The sequence below is a fragment of the Rhineura floridana genome, chromosome 7 (genome assembly GCF_030035675.1).
Source record: "Rhineura floridana isolate rRhiFlo1 chromosome 7, rRhiFlo1.hap2, whole genome shotgun sequence".
Lineage (NCBI taxonomy): Eukaryota > Metazoa > Chordata > Lepidosauria > Squamata > Rhineuridae > Rhineura > Rhineura floridana.
In genome coordinates, this window is record NC_084486.1 from 73415571 (window position 1) to 73435020 (window position 19450).

At 45.3% G+C, this 19450-nt stretch overlaps 1 protein-coding gene across 1 annotated transcript in view; it reads left to right on the plus strand.

The window, feature by feature from the left end:
- AFAP1L2 (actin filament associated protein 1 like 2) overlaps positions 1–19450 on the plus strand; it is a 119495-nt gene that overhangs the window by 83326 nt on the left and 16719 nt on the right. The window contains exons 6-9 of the mRNA XM_061635920.1: positions 4161–4366; positions 10395–10574; positions 16378–16467; positions 17349–17433. Coding sequence (XP_061491904.1) covers positions 4161–4366; positions 10395–10574; positions 16378–16467; positions 17349–17433 — 561 coding nt within the window. The remainder of the gene's footprint in view (positions 1–4160; positions 4367–10394; positions 10575–16377; positions 16468–17348; positions 17434–19450) is intronic.

Consider the following 19450-nt stretch of genomic DNA (forward strand, 5'->3'; position numbering starts at 1 on the left):
CAGGCTGATTTTTTGATTAATTTAAGAAATTTAGCATTGAACTCAATGATAAGGCCGGGCATGCTCAGTAGGAACCAGTAGATTGGACTGTGTAAGTAAGAACCAGGAAGTGGATTGGACTGTGAAAGACGAAACCAAATTGTGTTTGTATTTTGACAAATTTGTCAAATTAGGCTTGCCTAATCAGGGGGCCACACCCACACCAGACTTTGATTTTACGTGAGACAGTCATGGCTTCCCTCAAAGAATCCTGGGAAGTGTAGTTTGTGAAGGGTGCTGAGAAGAGACTCCTATTCCCCTGACAGAGCTCCAGTGGCCAGAGTGGTTTAACAGTCAGCCACTCTGATTGACGTTGTATGAGGGAAACAGGTGTCTCTTAGCAACTCTCAGCACCCTTCACTAACTAAACTTCCCAGGATTCTTTGAGAGAAGCCATGACTGTCTAAAGTGAAATAAAGGTCTGATGTGGACGTGGCCAGGGACAGCTTTGGTTTAAATTTGGGTGGGAGGCTATACGTGCCTGCTGTAGAATAAAAAGGTGGGGGAAATCCTGAAAAAGAATGATAATGTTCACAATGTTTTCCTTTTGGAAAGGAAAGGGGCTTCCCCTCTGCCCAGTGCCGACCCACCCAATCTCCTCCCTCCTCTTCCTGCCCTCCTCCTCCCTCCTGTCCCTCCCCCAGGTCAGTTTCACCTATCCTAAGCACCATTGTACAGGAGTAAATCCCACTCAACTCAAAAAGCATGCAAATGATCAAACTTGCCCTCCCCTCCTCCTCCCTCCTATCCCCTCCATCTTGCTCCTTCCCTCCCCCTTCCTTCACCCTTCCTTTCCCCTCCCTGATCCCCTTCCAATCCCCTCCTTCCCCCTCCACCCTCCTCTCTCTCCCTCTCCCTCCCCATGGTCAGTTTTACCTATCCTAGGACTACAACCTGGGAGACCACTGGGTGACCTTGTGCCAGTCACTGCCTCTCAGCCTCAGAGGAAGGCAATGGTAAACTACTTCTGAATACCGCTTACCATGAAAACCCTATTCATAGGGTTGCTATAAGTTGGAGTTGACTTGAAGGCAGTCCATTTCATTTTCAAACATGATTGCATGGAAGTAAATCCCACTAAACTCAATAAACATGCAAATGATCAAACCTGCCCTCCTCCTCCCTGTCCTGCCTACTCCCATCCCCTTCCTCCTCTCCCCATCCCCTATGGTCAGTTTCACCTATCCTAAGGATGATTGCAGGGGAGTAAATCCCACTGAACTCAATAAGCATGCAAATGGTCAGTCCATTCTCAGCAAACTTGCACAGGATCCCATTTCTTACCTCCCAGATTAAAAAGGAAAAAAATCATTTATGGGCAAAAAAACCTTGCGGGTTAAGAACATACTTATAGCCAACAGATATTTCTATCGAACTTTAAAAAGCAGGGAAATTGGGCAGCTATAGCGGATGCACCAGGGGATTAGGACAACCTGCAGCAAATCTTGGGCCAATCACTGTGTCTGCCTGAGCCCACAGCAAAGCATTTCCATTGGACACACTTGGACTGGCAACGGGGTTGATGGCCAATCAGTTCTGAAGTCTGTCTGAAGCTGATTTCAAGGTGAAACACACTGGAGCTTCAACTTCTGAGGCTTTGGAGTAAAAGGGGCAGAGTTTGCCTAGCATCCTGTGTCCCCACATTCAGAAAACGGCGGTAGAGATGCACTGAAGCCACCACAACTGCAAGTGTGTGTCTACCCTTAGTTTTATTGTTTTTGAAATAGGTTTGCACCAACGCCACTTGTTACATTTCTTTTTATTTCAGTTTTTCTTGATATTAATTTTAGTATGATACCTGTACATATGGACTTCTTCTTTGTTCTTTTTTGTTTGTTCATTTAAAACGTCATAGCATCATATCACTGAACATATGCAATTGAATCTCTGCACTCATAGTCCCAAACACCAATCATTTTGTTGAAAAACATAAGGCAGCAGTGGCAGAGGGCTCTAGTTATTGCCACAGGAATTGTGAAGTAGCTGAAATAATGTAAGATGAATTTCTAAGAATCCTATAAGGTGTTTAACGTGAATGGGTGCATATGCGCACTCTTCACCATTCAGAAGGATGGAAGAAAGACAATGACCAAGATGGACATCAGAAAACACTTGTGCAATGATAAGGATCATTTGGGGGAGGATTTAAATCCCCCTTTAATGAGATGCTAATTTTTCACATGAAGAATCAGAAAGCAGAATACTGATCAGAGCAAACTTGTTATGGGACATGGAAAGAAGACATGATCTTTAGTGTTGGATTGTCTCAAAACAAGCTAGTGTGAAGCTGACTTCAAGGTGAAACACACGAGCTGCAACGTTTGAGGTCTTGGTTTAAGTTTTGCTATTTAGTTAGCATCTATTTCTTCTACATGCTTGTCATTTTTTAAAAAAAACTTCACAAACATGTGAACATGAAACAATTAGTTTAGTAGAATCTGGAGCCTTTCAATTGCATTTCTCCTCTAGTCAAGCAATGATGTCAGCAACCTAAAAAAAACCCACACCTGTTTGACTGCGAGATTGTTTGTAGCACTATACCTTGATTTTTATTAATTAGCCAGACAAAATATCGCCAACATAACGTGCAGAATGTACAAACACTCATACATACATTTGTACTACTTCTGTCCAATGCGGTTATTTCATGCAAAAAGCTGAACAGAAAGAAAAAGTACAAAGAGAGCATTTAACCTTTTCACATGAATGCCATTCAAGCTTTTCACTTTTCCAGTGAGAGGTTGTTCATATCAACCATCTTGTCACATTTGTTATGAACATTGCAGGGCCGGCCCTCCCATTAGGCAGAGTGAGACGACAACCTCAGATGGCAGATGCTGGGGAGCAGACACCACTTGACTGTTCCCCTCTTTGGAGGATAGAGCTGTGTGTGCCACATGGTGGGGATGGGCATCTTGCCCTTCAGGGAGCAAAATGTCTTGGGCTAGCCCTGGAGCACTGGCTTGTGGTCTGATTCTGGTTTGTATATGTTGATCATAGTGTGTGGGAGACAGAAGAGGTTAAGGGGAAATGGCATATTCATTGGACTAATTCTGATTGCTCACACTTCTCAGGCCTTTAGACCTCCTTGCCTTCTCTCTCTCTCTCTCTCTCTCTCTCTCTCATGCATGCTGTTCTCCAGCTTGCCTAATGGAGCATGGAAAAAGCAAGTCACTTTATTTATTAATTATTTTATTTTATTTTATTATACTTGTATACCGCCCCATAGCTGAAGCTCTCTGGGCGGTTTACAGTAACTAAAAACATTAAAACAAATACAATTTAAAACAGATCTTATAAAAAACTATTTAAACCACAATTTAAAAATTTAAAACAGTATAAAACACATGCTAAAATGCCTGGGAGAAGAGGAAAGTCGTCAGGGAGATCATTCCATAATTTGGGGGCCACCACTGAGAAGGCCCTCTCCCTTGTTGCCAGACTCCCAGCTTCCCTTGGAGTAGGCACCCGGAGGAGGGCCTTTGATCTTGAACGTAGTGTACGGGTGGGCTTGTATCGGGAGAGGCGTTCCATCAGGTGTTGTGGTCCCAAGCCGTGTAAGGCTTTATAGGTCAAAACCAGCACCTTGAATCGAGCTCGGAAACATACAGGCAGCCAGTGCAAGCGGGCCAGAATCAGTTTTATATGTTCGGACCATCTGGTCCCTGTTACCAATCTGGCCGCTGCATTTTGCACAAGCTGCAGTTTCCGAACCGTCTTCAAAGGCAGCCCCACATAGAGTGCATTGCAGTAATCTAATTTGGAGGTTACCAGAGCATGGACAACTGAAGCCAGGTTATCCCTGTCCAGATAGGGGCGTAGCTGGGCCACCAACTGAAGTTGGTAGAAGGCACTCCGTGCCACCGAGGCTACCTGAGCCTCAAGTGACAGAGATGATTCTAGGAGAACCCCCAAGCTACGAACCTGCTCTTTCAGGGGGAGTGCAACCCCATCCAGGACAGGTTGGACATCCACCATCTGGTCAGAAGACCACCCACTAGCAGCATCTCAGTCTTGTCTGGATTGAGCCTCAGTTTACTAGCCCTCATCCAGTCCATTGTCACAGCCAGGCACTTTGATCCAGAAGTGTATGTTAATGGTTGTGTTTTGCCCGGATGCAGATGACGGGGAAGCAGTCAGCAGCTCCTATGAATCTTATGATGAAGAAGAGAACATCAAAGGCAAGTCAGCCCCTCACCAGTGGCCTTCCCCTGAAGCTTCCATTGAACTCATGAAAGATGCCCGGATCTGTGCTTTCCTTTGGCGGAAAAAATGGCTAGGCCAGTGGGCCAAGCAGCTGTGTGTGATTAAGGACAACAGATTGTTGGTAAGCAAACAGGGGGTGGGGTCTCTAAAATAATTTATTTTCTCAAAGCAGAGAAGGAAGCAGTTCCTCAAAGCTCTTTCTTGATGTTCCTAAAGCTTAAGAAAAACCCTTCTGGGTAAGACCAAAGGTCTCTTTTCTCCAGCATCCTACTTCCTACAGTGGTCTCCCAGATACCTATGGGAAGCTCACAAGCAAGACATGACTTTTGTTTTTAATGCCTGTTCTGCTATTTACGTTCAGTTCATGAATTAAGACTTACATGCATCATGTTAATATCCAAGTCCAGAATCCATTTTCACCATTTTTGCAGCTGATTTTGTGTGAATATGATGAAGTAGCTGTTAGCAGCAGCAGTGTGGTAGTTTGGCGACAGCAATAAAGAAATGTAAAACAAGATCATCATCCCTCCCTGTTGGATTGCTGTTGTTTGATTTGCACTATATCCTGCAGGATTGGGTCCCAGGAACCTTAGCCAGCCGTGGTTTATTTTTTCCATCTACCCTTTGGAGGGATATGTTGACTGCGGACTGAGGGACGTGTGGAGACCTTTTTGCCTACAGGAAGAGGAACATTGTTGTTGCTTAGAGAAAGAGAGCAGCTGTGGCTGCTACTTTGGTTCTTACACACAGCATTTGTTCCAGCTGCCCAGGGAGTGAGAGCTATTATTGCTGTTTGCTCCTGTCTTCTTTTGATTGTCATCATTGCTGCGCTTCTCATTGAACTGCTTGTACTGGGAAGATCTGCTGCTGGGCATAATGAAGATGGCGGCGTAAGAGCTCGCTACGGCTGGAGCTCCGCCACCATATGTTTCTTTTAACACCTTTTAATCACCTTTTAGCGTTATTTTTGGGATCAGGAATGCCTCCCCTCCGTTTTATAACTTGCAATAAGTTTGGCTGTGTTTTAATTTGTTTGTTTGTTTGTCTGTCTGTTGTTGTGTGAATGAGATTGAGTGAATGTGTGTTTGTGTTTATGTTGTTTAAGTGTTTTGCTGTATTAGATTTATTTTAAGATGTGCCTGGGAGAACATGCCTTGGGCCTCGCAGGGAGATTTTCGGGGGCCCCAATTAACGTTGTGACGGGTAATGGGAGGTATGGCGTTGGGAGGAGAACGTGCCAGGTAAGGGGAACTCGTCCCAGACAAGTTGTGTCTGTGCCTTGTTCCAGTTCTCCTCCTATCCACAGGACTGTTGGTTGTACTGTCAGCCAGCTCTCGGATCTCCAGGTGCTGCTTTTAAATGCTAGGTCGGTCGTTAATAAAACCCCCCTTATCCACGATTTGATTGTGGAGAAGGGTGCCGACCTTGTGTGTATTACCGAAACCTGGGTGGGTGAGCAGGGAGGAGTTGCTCTTTCCCAGCTTTGCCCACCTGGGTATTCGGTGCAGCACTGTGGTAGATCTGAGGGCCGGGGAGGTGGGGTTGCTGTGGTCTATCGGAGTTCTTTCTCTCTCACTAAGCACCCTGTCCAGACGGCGACTGGTTTGGAGTGTCTTCATCTTGTGCTGGGCCAAGGAGACAGATTGGGAATACTATTGGTGTACCGCCCACCTTGCTGCCCAATGGCTTCCCTGGCTGAGCTGACGGAGATAGTCTCGGAGGTATTGTTGAGATCGCCCAGACTTGTGGTACTGGGGGATGTCAACATTCATGCCGAGGCTGTCTTGCTCGGGGCGGCTCAGGACTTCATGGCCTCCATGACAACCATGGGGCTGTCTCAAATTGTTACTGGCCCGACACATGTATCAGGACATACTCTTGATTTGATCTTCGCCACTGGTCATGGAGATGGTGATCTGAGGGTGGGGTATTTTTCATCTACTCCATTGTCATGGACAGATCACCGCTTGCTGAGTTTTAGACTTACGGCAACCCTTTCCCTCTGCAGAGGTGGGGGACCTATTAAGTTGGTCTGCTCCCGGAGGCTTATGGATCCTGTTGCTTTCCAGAGCGCTCTGGGAGTTTTTCCGGCTGATAGCACTGGTGCTCCTGTCGAGGCCATGGTCGATCTGTGGAATGCGGAGATAACCCGGGCCATTGACATGATCGCTCCCGCGTGCCCCCTTCGGTGCAGAACTCATACAGCACCGTGGTATACCCCGGAGCTGAGAGTGATGAAGCAAGAGAGAAGGAGGCTAGAGTGCAGGTGGAGGCGAACTCCTGACGGATGTAGTCATTCTTTGGTGAGTGCTTCCACTAAGTTGTATGTAAAAGTGGTTAGGGCGGCAAAAAAGTCATATTTTGCTGCCACCATTAGATCATCTCTTTGCCGCCCAGCGGAGCTTTTTAGGGTGGTACGAGGGCTTTTACATTCTGGCCCTCCTGATACTAAGGAAACATCGGAAGCTCGCTGCAACGAATTTGCGGAGCACTTCCAGGATAAGATTGCTTGCATCCGTCGGGACTTAGACTCTGATGTTATGACAGATGACTCCATTGAAGTGTCCAGAGTGCGGTCTTGTCATTCATTGTTGGATGAGTTTCAGTTGGTGCAGCTCGAGGAAGTGGACAAGGTGCTTGGAATGGTGCGGGCGACCACGTCTGCCCTTGATCCTTGCCCATCTTGGCTGGTGAAGGCCAGCAGGGCTGTAACCACAGGCTGGGCCAAAGAGGTGATAAACGCCTCCTTGAGAGAGGGAGTAGTCCCTGGTAGTCTCAAGGAGGCAGTAGTGAGACCTCTTCTAAAGAAACCTTCTTTGGACCCAGATATTTTGAACAACTATAGACCGGTGGCAAATGTCCCTTTTTGGGCAAGGTCCTGGAGCGGGTGGTCGCCGGCCAGCTCCAGGCGCTCTTGGATGAAACCGATTATCTGGATCCGTTTCAATCCGGTTTTAGGTCTGGTTTTGGCACTGAAACAGCCTTGGTCGCCCTGTATGATGACCTTTGTCAGGAGAGGGACAGGGGGAGTGTGACTCTGTTGATTCTCCTTGATCTCTCAGCGTCGTTTGATACCATCGACCATGGTATCCTTCTGGGGAGGCTCGCGGAGTTGGGAGTTGGGGGCACTGCTTGGCAGTGGCTCTGCTCCTACTTAGCGGATCGTCGCCAGAAGGTAGTGCTTGGGGAACATCACTCGACACCCTGGACTCTCCATTGTGGAGTCCCTCAGGGGTCGGTCTTGTCCCCCATGCTCTTTAACATCTACATGCAGCCTCTGGGTGCGGTCATCAGGAGTTTTGGAGTGCGTTGCCATCAGTACGCTGATGACACGCAGCTCTACTTCTCCTTTTCACCTTCTTCAGGTGAGGCTGTTGATGTGCTGAACCGTTGCCTGACCGCGATAATGGACTGGATGAGAGCTAATAAACTGAAACTTAATCCAGACAAGACTGAGACACTGTTGGTGAGCTCTTTACCTGCCCAGATGGTGGATGTTCATCCTGTTCTAGATGGGGTTACACTCCCCTTGAAGGAACAGGTTCGTAGCTTGGGGGTCCTTTTTGACCCTTCCTTGTCGCTTGAGGCTCAAGTGGCTTCGGTGGCACGGAATGCGTTTTACCATCTTCGCTTAGTAGCCCAACTACGCCCCTATCTGGACAGTGACGATCTCGCCTCAGTTGTTCACGCTCTGGTAACCTCTAGACTGGACTACTGTAATGCGCTCTACGTAGGGCTGCCCTTGAAGACCGTTCGGAAACTTCAGCAAGTGCAAAATGCGGCAGCCAGGTTGTTAACGAGGACCCACTGGTCTGCGCATATAACACCTGTCCTGGCCCGCCTGCACTGGCTGCCTATTGGTTTCCGAGCCAGATTCAAGGTGCTGGTGTTGACCTATAAAGCCTTACACGGTGTGGGACCACAATACCTTGTGGAACGCCTCTCCCGCTATGAACCTACCCGTTCACTTTGTTCAATATCCAAGGCCCTCCTCCGGGTACCAACTCATCAGGATGCCCGGAGGATTGTTATTAGATCTAGGGCCTTTTCTGTGGTGGCCCCCGAACTGTGGAACAGCCTACCTGTGGAGATACGCCTGGCGCCTTCGGTACTTTCTTTTAGGCGCCAGGTTAAGACCTGGCTATACTCCCAGGCATTTTAATGTGCAATGTGTTTCATTTCATTTTTTTTTTTTCGTTTAACTTGTTGCTGATTTTATTGTAATTTTATTGTAATATTGTATTTTAATCTTGTTTTGTTCACCGCCCAGAGAGCTATTCGCTATGGGCGGTTTAAAAATGAAATAAATAAATAAATAAATAAAATTATGTAACAAATCTTACAGTACAACTATGCCCATTTTATGGAATTTATAGAATTTCACCAGTAGTTCTTTCACTAAGCTGTGAGCCTTTGTATCATTTCTGAAGCCTTCCCATCCTGCATTGGATGGATGCTGTAGTGAAGTGGCAAATTCAGAAATGCAGGGTCCCTACATGTTAATCACAGCCATCCCCCCCGCTTTATTTTTTGCTGTGGGGTTGAGAATGAGATCCTTGTTAATGCCTAGGAACCAATAAACACGTAAGAGGAGAGTGTTAGCACTGAGAAGAGTCTTCTAACATGCTTCCTGGTCCTTTCCTGGTGACTGGAGCCAATCAGAGTGAAAGGAGGCAAGTCAAACACTGAGAAGACTATTATCAGTGCTAACGCTGTCCTCTTTCATGCTTGGCTTGTAGAATGCTGGTGACATAGGGAACCTGCTGGGACCCTGCTCCCAAAAAAGTAAAGGGTCTAAGATACCCTGCACAATTACATCCCTGGGTGGATGGTTTTGATTTTGTCGTAGTGGCCCCCATTCATTCTATATTCATCTCTCTCTCTCTCTCTCTCTCTCCTTCTCTCTCCCTCTCTCTCTCCCTCTCTCTATTTTTAGAGATATAGGGATATCTACCTTCACCAACCTCAGATATTGATGTATACTCCACCCCACATCAGCTCCAGCCAACACAGTACTGCTGGCCATGCTGATGGGAGCTGGTGGAGTCCAGCAATATCTGGATGCCGTCAAGGTGGTGACGGTGTTAGATATAAAATTATGTACTGTGACGGCCACACCCAGCCACTCTGGGTCTCTGGCCTTCTGGGGAAGGGGGATCCAGTCACAACTCAAGAGTGTACCCCTCTGCTCTGCCCATCCTTCTTCCCTTTAAGGATTTGCTGCTGCCAAATAAGGGGGAGTGTGTGATGAGATTTTAAGGATGCCCCTTATTAATCAGTCTAATAATAATAACAAAGATTAAAACCTTCACTGAGTCTCCCCGAAGCTTCTTGACATAGCACAGTATAATGGCTTCAGACATGGGTGGTAAAAATAAAGTGAGGCCAGACCAGGTTTAAGACAGAAAAAATGTGGTGTTTAAGCCAAACAAAAGTTATAGGGAAAGAAATGCAGTGTCCCCAAATTACAGAAAGACAGAATATCCTTTTGGAGCAAAACCAAAATAAAATTGGTTAAACACAATCCACTTGCCCTAGTCTGAACAGTCCCTAAACTCACCAGGCTCACAGTAGAACTCCTTGCACACAAATAGCCCTTTGTTCCTTGAAGCCTTCCTTCCAAACTCAGCAAACATCTACCTATCTCCCAGGCACCTTATCCCGATGAGACCCATCTTAATCTAAAAACCTCCAGGATGGCTATTCTGTCCCTGTCAATCATATACCCCACCCCAGTTGGTCACAGGAAGTAATGAATGGTCCAGACTGGGATGTGACTTTCTACACATAAGCAGTGGTGGTCACACTTCCTTATTAGTTGTGTCCCCCAGGCCAGGTCATGTGATCAGCCAGGCCAAGTGATTTGCGCAGGTTAACCCTATAATCCCTAATGAAGAAACAAGTAAAACCATGCATTCCCATATTGTACACAGTATCCCATAAAAACGCCATAATCCATAATAACAGTCCATCACAGCAAACTCCAATTCCTTCACATGTACATACTCAGAAACCCAAGGCCTTTGGGCTCACTATTATTTACTTCCATGGTTTAAACAGCAAGTTTGTTTCCTCTCTTCGATATTTTTCTGTTAGGCAATGACCCATGTTTTCTCTCCATTAAACTACCTGACTCCTCCTTTTCCCAGTGCTACAAGTCTTCCAAGGACCAAAATCCTCAGCTGGATGTTAATTTGTTGGGCTGCAGCGTCATCCACAAGGCAAAGAACGTGAGAAAGCAGGAACATAAGCTGAAAATCATCCCCATGAATGCAGATGTAATTGTGCTGGGTTTGCAGAGTAAGGACCAGGCAGAACAGTGGCTCAGGGTGAGTGGACCGATCTATCTGCAACTGTCTTCAGGCCATAGAGATGTCATGTGCTTACAGTCATACTTTAGTTGCACAGAAGTCAGTATCTGGCCCAGAATTTAACCTCCTGAGGTTCAGAATATTGTTATCTCCTTTTTAAAAAATGTTTCTAATTCTGAAGGCTATAAAACAGGGGTGGAGAACAACCCTCCAAACCTCTCTGTCTGGCTGTTGGAACAGTTCCCTGGCCAGACCCCTTTCCTATCCATGCCCCCTCATGATCCTGCTTCACACCCTCTGTGAGTATTTTTGCCTGGCTGGAATGTGTCCTTAAACTCTTGCTTCTCTGGATGGAGAATAGAGAGGGGTGCATGAGAAGGTATAATTTACATTCACTGCTCTGGCCCCACCCACTGCTGGCATGTGGCCCCTGGAAGGTTGCCCAGAAGGCAATGTGGCCCTCAGGCTGCTGTAGTGGGAGAAAGTCATAGAAATATTGGCTATGCCTGGTGATATTTCAGGAGCCCAAGAGAAGCGGAATGCCACTTTGGTGTTCTGTTTAGTCCCTGGCTCCTTCTTCACAGGGGTAAGCAGTGCAAGGAGTTTTGTAGTCTGAACTTGTTACTTTCCCCACTCAGATTAGAGTGCATTCCCAGGGCAACTTGGGGATGGACCATAGTTCCATGATGGAGCACATGGTTAGGATCAAGGAACAGGTGATGTGAACAACCTCTGTCTGAGACCCTGCAGAGCTGCTGCCATTCAGTGCAGACAACATTGAGTTAAATGACAAAGACCTGGTATAAGGCAGCTTTCTATGTTCCTCTGTATGAGATTGTTTCAGGATATTTCTCAGTCATGGTATTGCTGCTGCCTTGAGGTTACATCCAATACAGCCCTTCCTCAGGTTGAAGGAGTCCTTCCTTGTGTTCTGAGGGGGGTCCCTTCCATATGTAGAAAGGGCTGAATCCAGCACAATTTTTATTTATTATTCCATTTATATCCCCACCTTTCCTCCAAGGAGCTCAAGGAGGTGTACAAACAGGGTTCTTCCTCTCCTGATTTTATCCTCACAACACCCCTGTGAGGTACGTTAGGTTGATGAGACAGTGACTGGCCCAAGGTCACCCAGTGAGCTTCATGGCTGAGTGGGGAATTGAACCCTGGTCTCCCAGGTCCCAGTCCAACACTCTTACCACTAGACCACACTGGCTGTCATAACATAAGAGCCCTGCTGGATCAGGCCAAAAGCCCATCTAGTCCACCATTCTGTTCTCACAGTGGCCACCTATGGAAAGTCTGCAGACAGGACCTGAGTGCAACAGCACTCTCCCCTCCTGCAGTTTTCCGCAATGGCATACAGCCTCTGACAGTGGAGGTAGAACATAGCCATCATGGCTACAGTAGGGCCCCACTTACCGGAGCTTCGCTTTCCCGGCATTCCGCTAATGCGGCGGCCTTCATTCCCCATTTTAAAGCCAATTTTGCCACTTTTGTGGCATTTTCGCATGTCACGCCCCATTATACTCATTGGGGTTCTGCTTTACGGCGATTTCCACTTTACGGTGAGAGTCCGGAACAGAACCTGCCGTATAAGCGGGGCCCGCCTGTAGTAGCCATTGAAGCTCCTGTTAACAGAAAGGAGGCAGGGAAGGTAATTTTAATTGATTTTTCCCCCTACAGCCTCCTTCACCACCTCCCATGCTGTTCCAGAGGGTCTCCCAAACCTCTGGAACAGATTTAAGGGGGGAGGGGAAATGGGCCAAATTTGCCTCCCCCTTCCATGAGTGTGGTTCCACTCATGAAGCTCCACTCCATCTCTTCCACGAGTGAAGCTCCACTCTTTATAACACAAGTGGCATCATAGGCAAAACCCAGAAGGGGACTTTACTTCAGTTTACACTATCTTACTTAGATGGAGCTCTCTTGTCTCCACACATTTTTATGTTTTTTGTACTGCAAATAAACTCCCTTCAGTTCTTAACCCTTCTTTGCTGGGTTTTTTGCCATGACAAATACAAGAGCACATCGAAGCAACTCCCTTTGGCCTTTACATGTGGGAGGATGAAGGGGAACTTCATAACCCAACCTTTCAAGCAATAATGGAGTCTTTCTTCAGTAAGAGCTCAGAAAGAACCAGCATTGTCTGATTGGTTTTTAAAAAGACAACTCTACAGAGGAACATTTTAGCACCATTTTTTCTGTACTGTTACTTTTGTTTAAATGTGTGGGAAATGTGTCAGCAAAGAGAAACTCAAAGGTAAAGTCATAGGGGAAATGTGCCTGTATTTTACAAATCTTGTTATTTTGGGCACATGGAGAGATTTATTTCATTTGTGGGTTTTAGCATCCTAATTTGGCTAATGTATTAGCCTGCTTCACCACTACTTGCATTAAGAGCTGTGGTTCAGAGGTAGATCACATGCTTTTAATGCAAAAGGTCCCAGGTTCAGTCCCTGGCATTGCCAGGGAGAACCCCTGTCTGAAACCTGGAGAGCCACTGTTAGTAAATGTAGAGAAGGGATGAGGAACCTGTTGTCCTCCAGATGCTGTTCGACTCCCAACTCCCCTCATCCTTGGCTATCGGCCCTGTTGGGGAGGGGGGAGCTGAAGTCCAACAAAATCTGGAAGGCTGCGAGTTCCCCACCCCGATGTAAACAATACTGAGCTAGATAGACCAGTCCTCCAACATAGTATAAGGCAGGTACCTATGTTCCCAAGAAATTAAGTGTGGTGATAGGGGCTTCACGGCCACGTCATGTGGCTGCTGTTGTCCTGTTTGCCATTGCTTCTGCAGCAGGGAGTCTGTTCTGCATGTGGAGGCTCCCTCCATTATCTAAATCATATGGGGAACTACCATGAATAGAAAAGACTCCTCATTACAGAAGCTATTGCACTGCATCATCATCCTTTTGGGGAGACACAATACAAAAATTCTTTCCCTCTCCCACGGACGGATGTTTGGCAAGAGGAGGAAGGATGGAGATTCCATGAATGTGAATGGTCTAATAAATGTTTTACTTGTGGTAATGAACTGCCAAACAATACCTGATGGTGAGCACTGAAGATGGGAAAACTGTGAATATTCATACTGCTCCCTAGTATTTTAAAGGGACAGGTGCCATATGTTGTGTATCTGCGATCTTAATTCTGAATTGTGTATTTTGCACTTGGGCATCTGTGCCTCATTCTACAGTGTCATTTGAGAAGCAAGTGGTGTAGTGGGATTTTTTTTTGAAGTGCATGAGCTCATTGTGACAGCTCTCATAGCCAAGCCCCCAAGGAGAATGCAATTCTGTACATAGTTTCCAATTCTGTACAATTATGAATGTAGCAAAACACATTTGGTGGTATCCAGTGTTAGCTATAAATAGTAGACCCAATGAAATTAATGTAACTTATGTCCATTGATTTCCGTAGGTCTGCTCTGATTAGGATGTCATTGGATAGTACCCACTGAGCTTTAACAACAGCTCTTTAGTCAGCTGAAATGCAACCTTTGGTTTTTTATTAGAAAAAAAATAGAAACTCCGTTAAGGGAAAGGAAAGAAATATGCAGCTTCTGCTCGATTATTTTTCTCATTCTCTGACTTCCTCTATGCTTATCTGCCACAAAGAATAGTAAAATTTGAAAGCCTCATTATCATTCACTTGCCAACCCATTTGCTTACAAGAAGGGACAATCAATTTATCTTGGTGCTCTCTAGATGATGTTTTTCTTACACTGAAAAACTCCCTGAGGTGCACTCTGCTGTGCTGCTCCTCCACTACACCACTGCATGAGAGTATAACGTGGAATGCCGGCAGAGTCTTCCTTTCAGTATGATACCAGAAGGAGACCAAAAAAAAAAAAGATTCAATAGGAAATTGAGGCAGATCCCTCTTCTCTTCATGTCAGTCACCCATAAATGGTACATGATAAAAAGGTATAGTTGAAAACTAATCTCCCTTCGTATTTGTATTTTTTGTTCTCTTTTGATTGATTGAATTTATTTATATGCTACTTTTCCACAGTGAGCTGTGCCCAAAGTGGCTTAAAACAAACATTCAAAATATCAAAATACAAAACATTGGGATAGGAGTCAGTTTACACAATATAGTAATTTCAAATAGGACAAAAATCAACAGTTTAGCAAACATAGAATAAATTTATTACTACAGAAGAAAATAATCTAGATTTAAACACATAAGTACAAAAAAAAAAGTTAAGAGACAATAAAGTTCCAGAGGCTGATCTTGATGTACTTCAAGGAACCTTAGCAGTCTAGCTTAAAACCAGTTCAGAGGGAAGTTCTTTTGAAGGAGTCCTTGGTTTTTCCTATTGTTGACAAAGTTTTATTTACTCTACATAGCATACACATTTCCTGCCCACTCCTACACATACACACATACAACCAACCCAGTGGTATTGCTGAAAAGTTTTTTAATGTCAAATTTTGCATCACCTGCACTGTTATCTTGCAGGCTCAAGTCCAAGAAATAATTTTTACCTCCAGTTTTGCTATGAGGATGTGGGCGAATTTGCTCACCAGGATTTCTACTTGGGTAGAGATGCTCAACTACCAAACACTATATCAAAGGATCAGATTGGTCTTTTGTGCCTTCTAATAACTGTTTGATCTGCAGACATTAGATAGGGTCGATGCAGCTTTTTATAGCATGGAAATCTGCTAATAGCCTGCAGGCAGTGGCTTTTAAAGGCACAGCAAGAGTAAATGGTTTAAAAAGTTGCCAACTCTTATGTGGCTCATGTGGTGTTCAGTGTCATGGCCCCGTCAGAGGACTCATCAGACGAGGATGACTCGGGAGTAACAGCAGCAGACCCAGAAGCAGCAGACCCAGAAGGAGAAATGGAGGAAACTCCTGAGAACCCAGCTCCTTCTCCCCCTCAGCTGCAGAGCACCCCAGACACAGCTGAAGCCCTTCAGCCAGACGCAGTCAGTGAACAGGATACCCCCCCTCACCTGCAGAACGTAGACAGCAGAAGGTCAGGCAGAAGAGGGGCAGGCCTGTCCACTTAAGGCCAAAACGCTGATGGCTCACACCTGCTGACAAACCTGCTCCTTAAAAGTCAAACCTTGGCTTCAGCTTGTTGCTGACTACAACGTCAGGCGTGACCACTGTGTGTCTTCCTATCCCCTGAACCTTGACTTGGACTGATCTCTCGGCAAACTAGACCCAGACCTTCACTGACGTCTCTTCTGGATTTCTGGCTTGGCACGTAAGCTTCGAATGGCCTCTGCCCTTATCTTGCTTCCTCCTTGCTAGCCTGGCAGATTTATAGCCAAGCTGCCGGCTGAGGACTTACGGCCTGGCAATTACCAAGGAATCTCCAGCCCTGCCTGCACCCCCACCGACACTGCTGTCTCAGTGAAGAGCTGACATTCTGCACTGTTGCGTAAGAAGCTATCCTGAATTCGCTTGAAATTGTGTTGGCTCTGGTCAGGCATGTCCTTTAGGTTTGTGCATTGTTTATATCAGGAACGGGGATCCTGTGGCCCACCATATGTTGTTGAACTACAACTCCCATCATCCCTGGCCATTGGCCATGCTAGCTGGGGCTAATGGGAGAGGATAGCCTAGAAACATCTGAAGTGCCATAGGTTCCCCATCCCTGGTTTATATGACCATTCTAGGCTCTTCTATCAACCAGAGCTTTTTGAGGGAGCTCAGCTTATCTGCATATTAACCCAGAGTGGTTTTGCATAAATTGAACTGTGTGTCAATGAACTGGAGAACTTATTTAACAGAACAAAAAGACAGGAATGGCCACGGGATAAGAACTTTCTCGCATCTTGGTTCTTCTTCTCCTTTTCCATAGGTAATCCAAGAGACAAGTGGACTCTATCCGGATGGATTGTGTGAAGGCAATCAGTATGTTCCAGACTTCCAGCGACTTAGTTATCCCAAAGTATGTCTTATCTCTTAAGAGAGATGATGTTGAAAGAGTTGCTTTTAAAATCTTCTGTTGCATCACATTTTTTTATTGCATCTGATTATATAGAAAAGTAATGTCCATCATCAAAATAGGAAAATGGTTGAAATGTACCTCAGCAGAGAGCCTGTGTTTGCTCAAAGAAGCCCAATTGGCACGGTGTCCTGCTGCCAGTTTATTTCAAGCAGAAATCTGCTTCTTGAGAGCTTGTCAATTTAATGGTGTCCAAATCCAGATGAAAGAATTAAATTAATGAACATTCTGGAAGGCTAGAATTTTGGATTTCCCTGTAGGTGTAAGACAAAAGCAAACACCAGGTAAAATGGAAACTTCGTTGTAGACTGACTTTATTGCATACTGCCCCAGGTCTACCAACATCAGTTATCAACATTACATGGAGACCACACAGAAACATTCATAGCTAGAAAGCCTTACAGGATATGGCAGGGAGAACAGAATAGTAAACCCTGGGAAAAAATTGCCTCCTACAGTTGATTTGAATTGGGCATAAGCATGGGTGCCTTTTCAAACAGCTATAAAGAAAATATCAGGAGCCATTATGACCAAGGAAGATTGTGCCTACCCAGAGCAACTGCATGCAACAAGACAAAAGGATTCTTACTAGATGCTCATGAGAACTAGAAATGTCTATATATATATATATTTATGGGCCAAATGCTGTCCCCGTGGATGAATTGTTTCTGATAGTATTTATGTAGCCCCTCTGTGACCTCTTCCAAACTAATTTTCACAAATGCAGAGGGGTTTTCTCAGTGGAAAGAGCAGTATTTCAGCCCTTACTTTGTTGCTGCTCTGTTGTTTGTGCTGTGGATCTCATTCGTGCTTCTTGTTTGCAGGTGGAGACATCTGAGAGATACCTGGTGGCATCAGAAAGTGGAAGCAGCACTGATGGACACACAGAACTGACAGAAACCAAAGATGGTAATAGCAGTTTAAGAACCTAATGCGATTCTTGAATTTGGGGGAATTAGAGGGAAGAGGAATTAGTGCACTTGCCTCTAACAAGTCATAGTGAGCTGGCAGGTTGCCTGGTTGATATAGAATTAGCTAGAGGGTCTCTCACATAATATAAGAACACAAGAAATGCCCTGCTGGATCAGGCTGGATCCTCACAGTGGCCAACCAGATGCACATTGGGAAGCCTGAAAGCAGGACCTGAGCGCAACAGTGCACGCCCTTCTCTGCTATGTTCATTAACTTTCCCAATTAATTGAAATATTGTATTGTGGAACTACAAAGGTACATTATATTACATGGATTATCCTGGGGCTAAGGAAAGAATGTGTCTTTAAAGAGAATGGGAACAACTTAATTCAAACGTAGAAGTGCTAGTTTAGTAAACAGTAGGCTTGGAACACAGGATGCTGTCTTATTCCAGGTCAGACTGTTTGACCAGTATTGTTTACTCTGATAAGCAGTCTCCAGGGTTTCTGACAATCATCTTTTCCATCACCTCCTGCCTGCCTGTTTTAACTAAAGATCCCAAAGATTGAGCCTGGGACCTTCCATGTACTACTACTGAGCAATGATCCTTCCTCTAAAGAAGGAACTTGATCCCCTTTAGCCCTTTTTAGAAATAAGAGATAATCTCCTTATGTCCCCTTTCTTAAAGTCACTGGGCATTTTGCCACTCAGATGAGCAACAGCAGGAATTTGATCCTAGACTAGAGTCCTAAGCATGCTCAACAAGTCCCACTGAGTTCAGCAGAATTAGGGAATAAACGTGTAGAATCAGTTTGTTAGTGTGTTGTGACTAGCTCACTGACTAGATTCATTGCCCTGGAGTTGTCTCACTCCCTTTAAAGTTTTGATGAAGTGTTCATGTGTAGTAAAATTCTCCCAGCCACTTGGCAGGATGTTACAGATTGCCAGTATACCTTCCTTCCTTCCTTCCTCCCTCCCCCCCCTCTCTGTTTTGATTTGATTTGATTTGATTTATATCCCTCCCTTTCTCCTAGTACGAGCCCAAGGTGGCAAACAAAAGCACTAAAAACACTTTAAAACATCATAAAAACAGACTTTAAAATATATTAAAACAACCATTAAAACATATTAAAACAAAACATCTTTAAAAACATTTTTTTAAAAAAGGTTTAAAAACATTTTGACAAGAAGGTTTAAAAATGTATTAAAAAGCAATTCCAGCACAGATGCAGGCTGGGATAAGGTCTCTACTTAAAAGGCTTGTTGAAAGAGGAACGTCTTCAGTAGGCACCGAAAAGACACAGAGATGGTGCCTGACTAATATTTAAGAGGAGGGAATTCCAAAGGGTTGATGCCACTACGCTAAAGGTCCTTTTCCTTTGTTGTGCAGAACGGACCTTCTGATAAGATGGTATCTGCAGGAGGCCCTCACCTGCAGAGCGCAGTGATCGACTGGGTATATAAGGGATACGATGGTCTTTCAGGTATCCTGGTCACAGGCTGTGTAGGGCTCTGTAAACCAAAACTAGAACCTTGAACTTAGCCCAATAGCTAATAGGTATCCAGTTCAATTCTTTCAGTAGCGAAGTGACAAGTTGGCAATAACCTGCTCCAGTGAGCAGTCTTGCTGCCTCATTGTGCATCAGCTGCTGCTTGTGGACCAACCTCAATGGTAGCCACACATAGAGTGCATTACACTAATCCAACCTGGAGGTTATCAGTGCATGGACAACAGTGGTCAGGCTATCCCTGTCCAGAAACGGCCACAGCTATCTTACCATCCAAAGCTGGTGAAAGGTACTCCGAGCCAAGGAGGTCAACTGGGCCTCTAGCAACAAAGATGGGTCCAGGAGCACTTCAGACTACGGACCTGCTCTTTCAGAAGGAGTATGACCCTATCCAAAGCAGGCAACTGACCAATTATCCAAACTTGGGAACTACCAACCCACAGTGTCTCCGTCTTGCTAGGACTGAGAGTCAGTTTATTGACCCTCAACCAGCCCACCACTGAGTC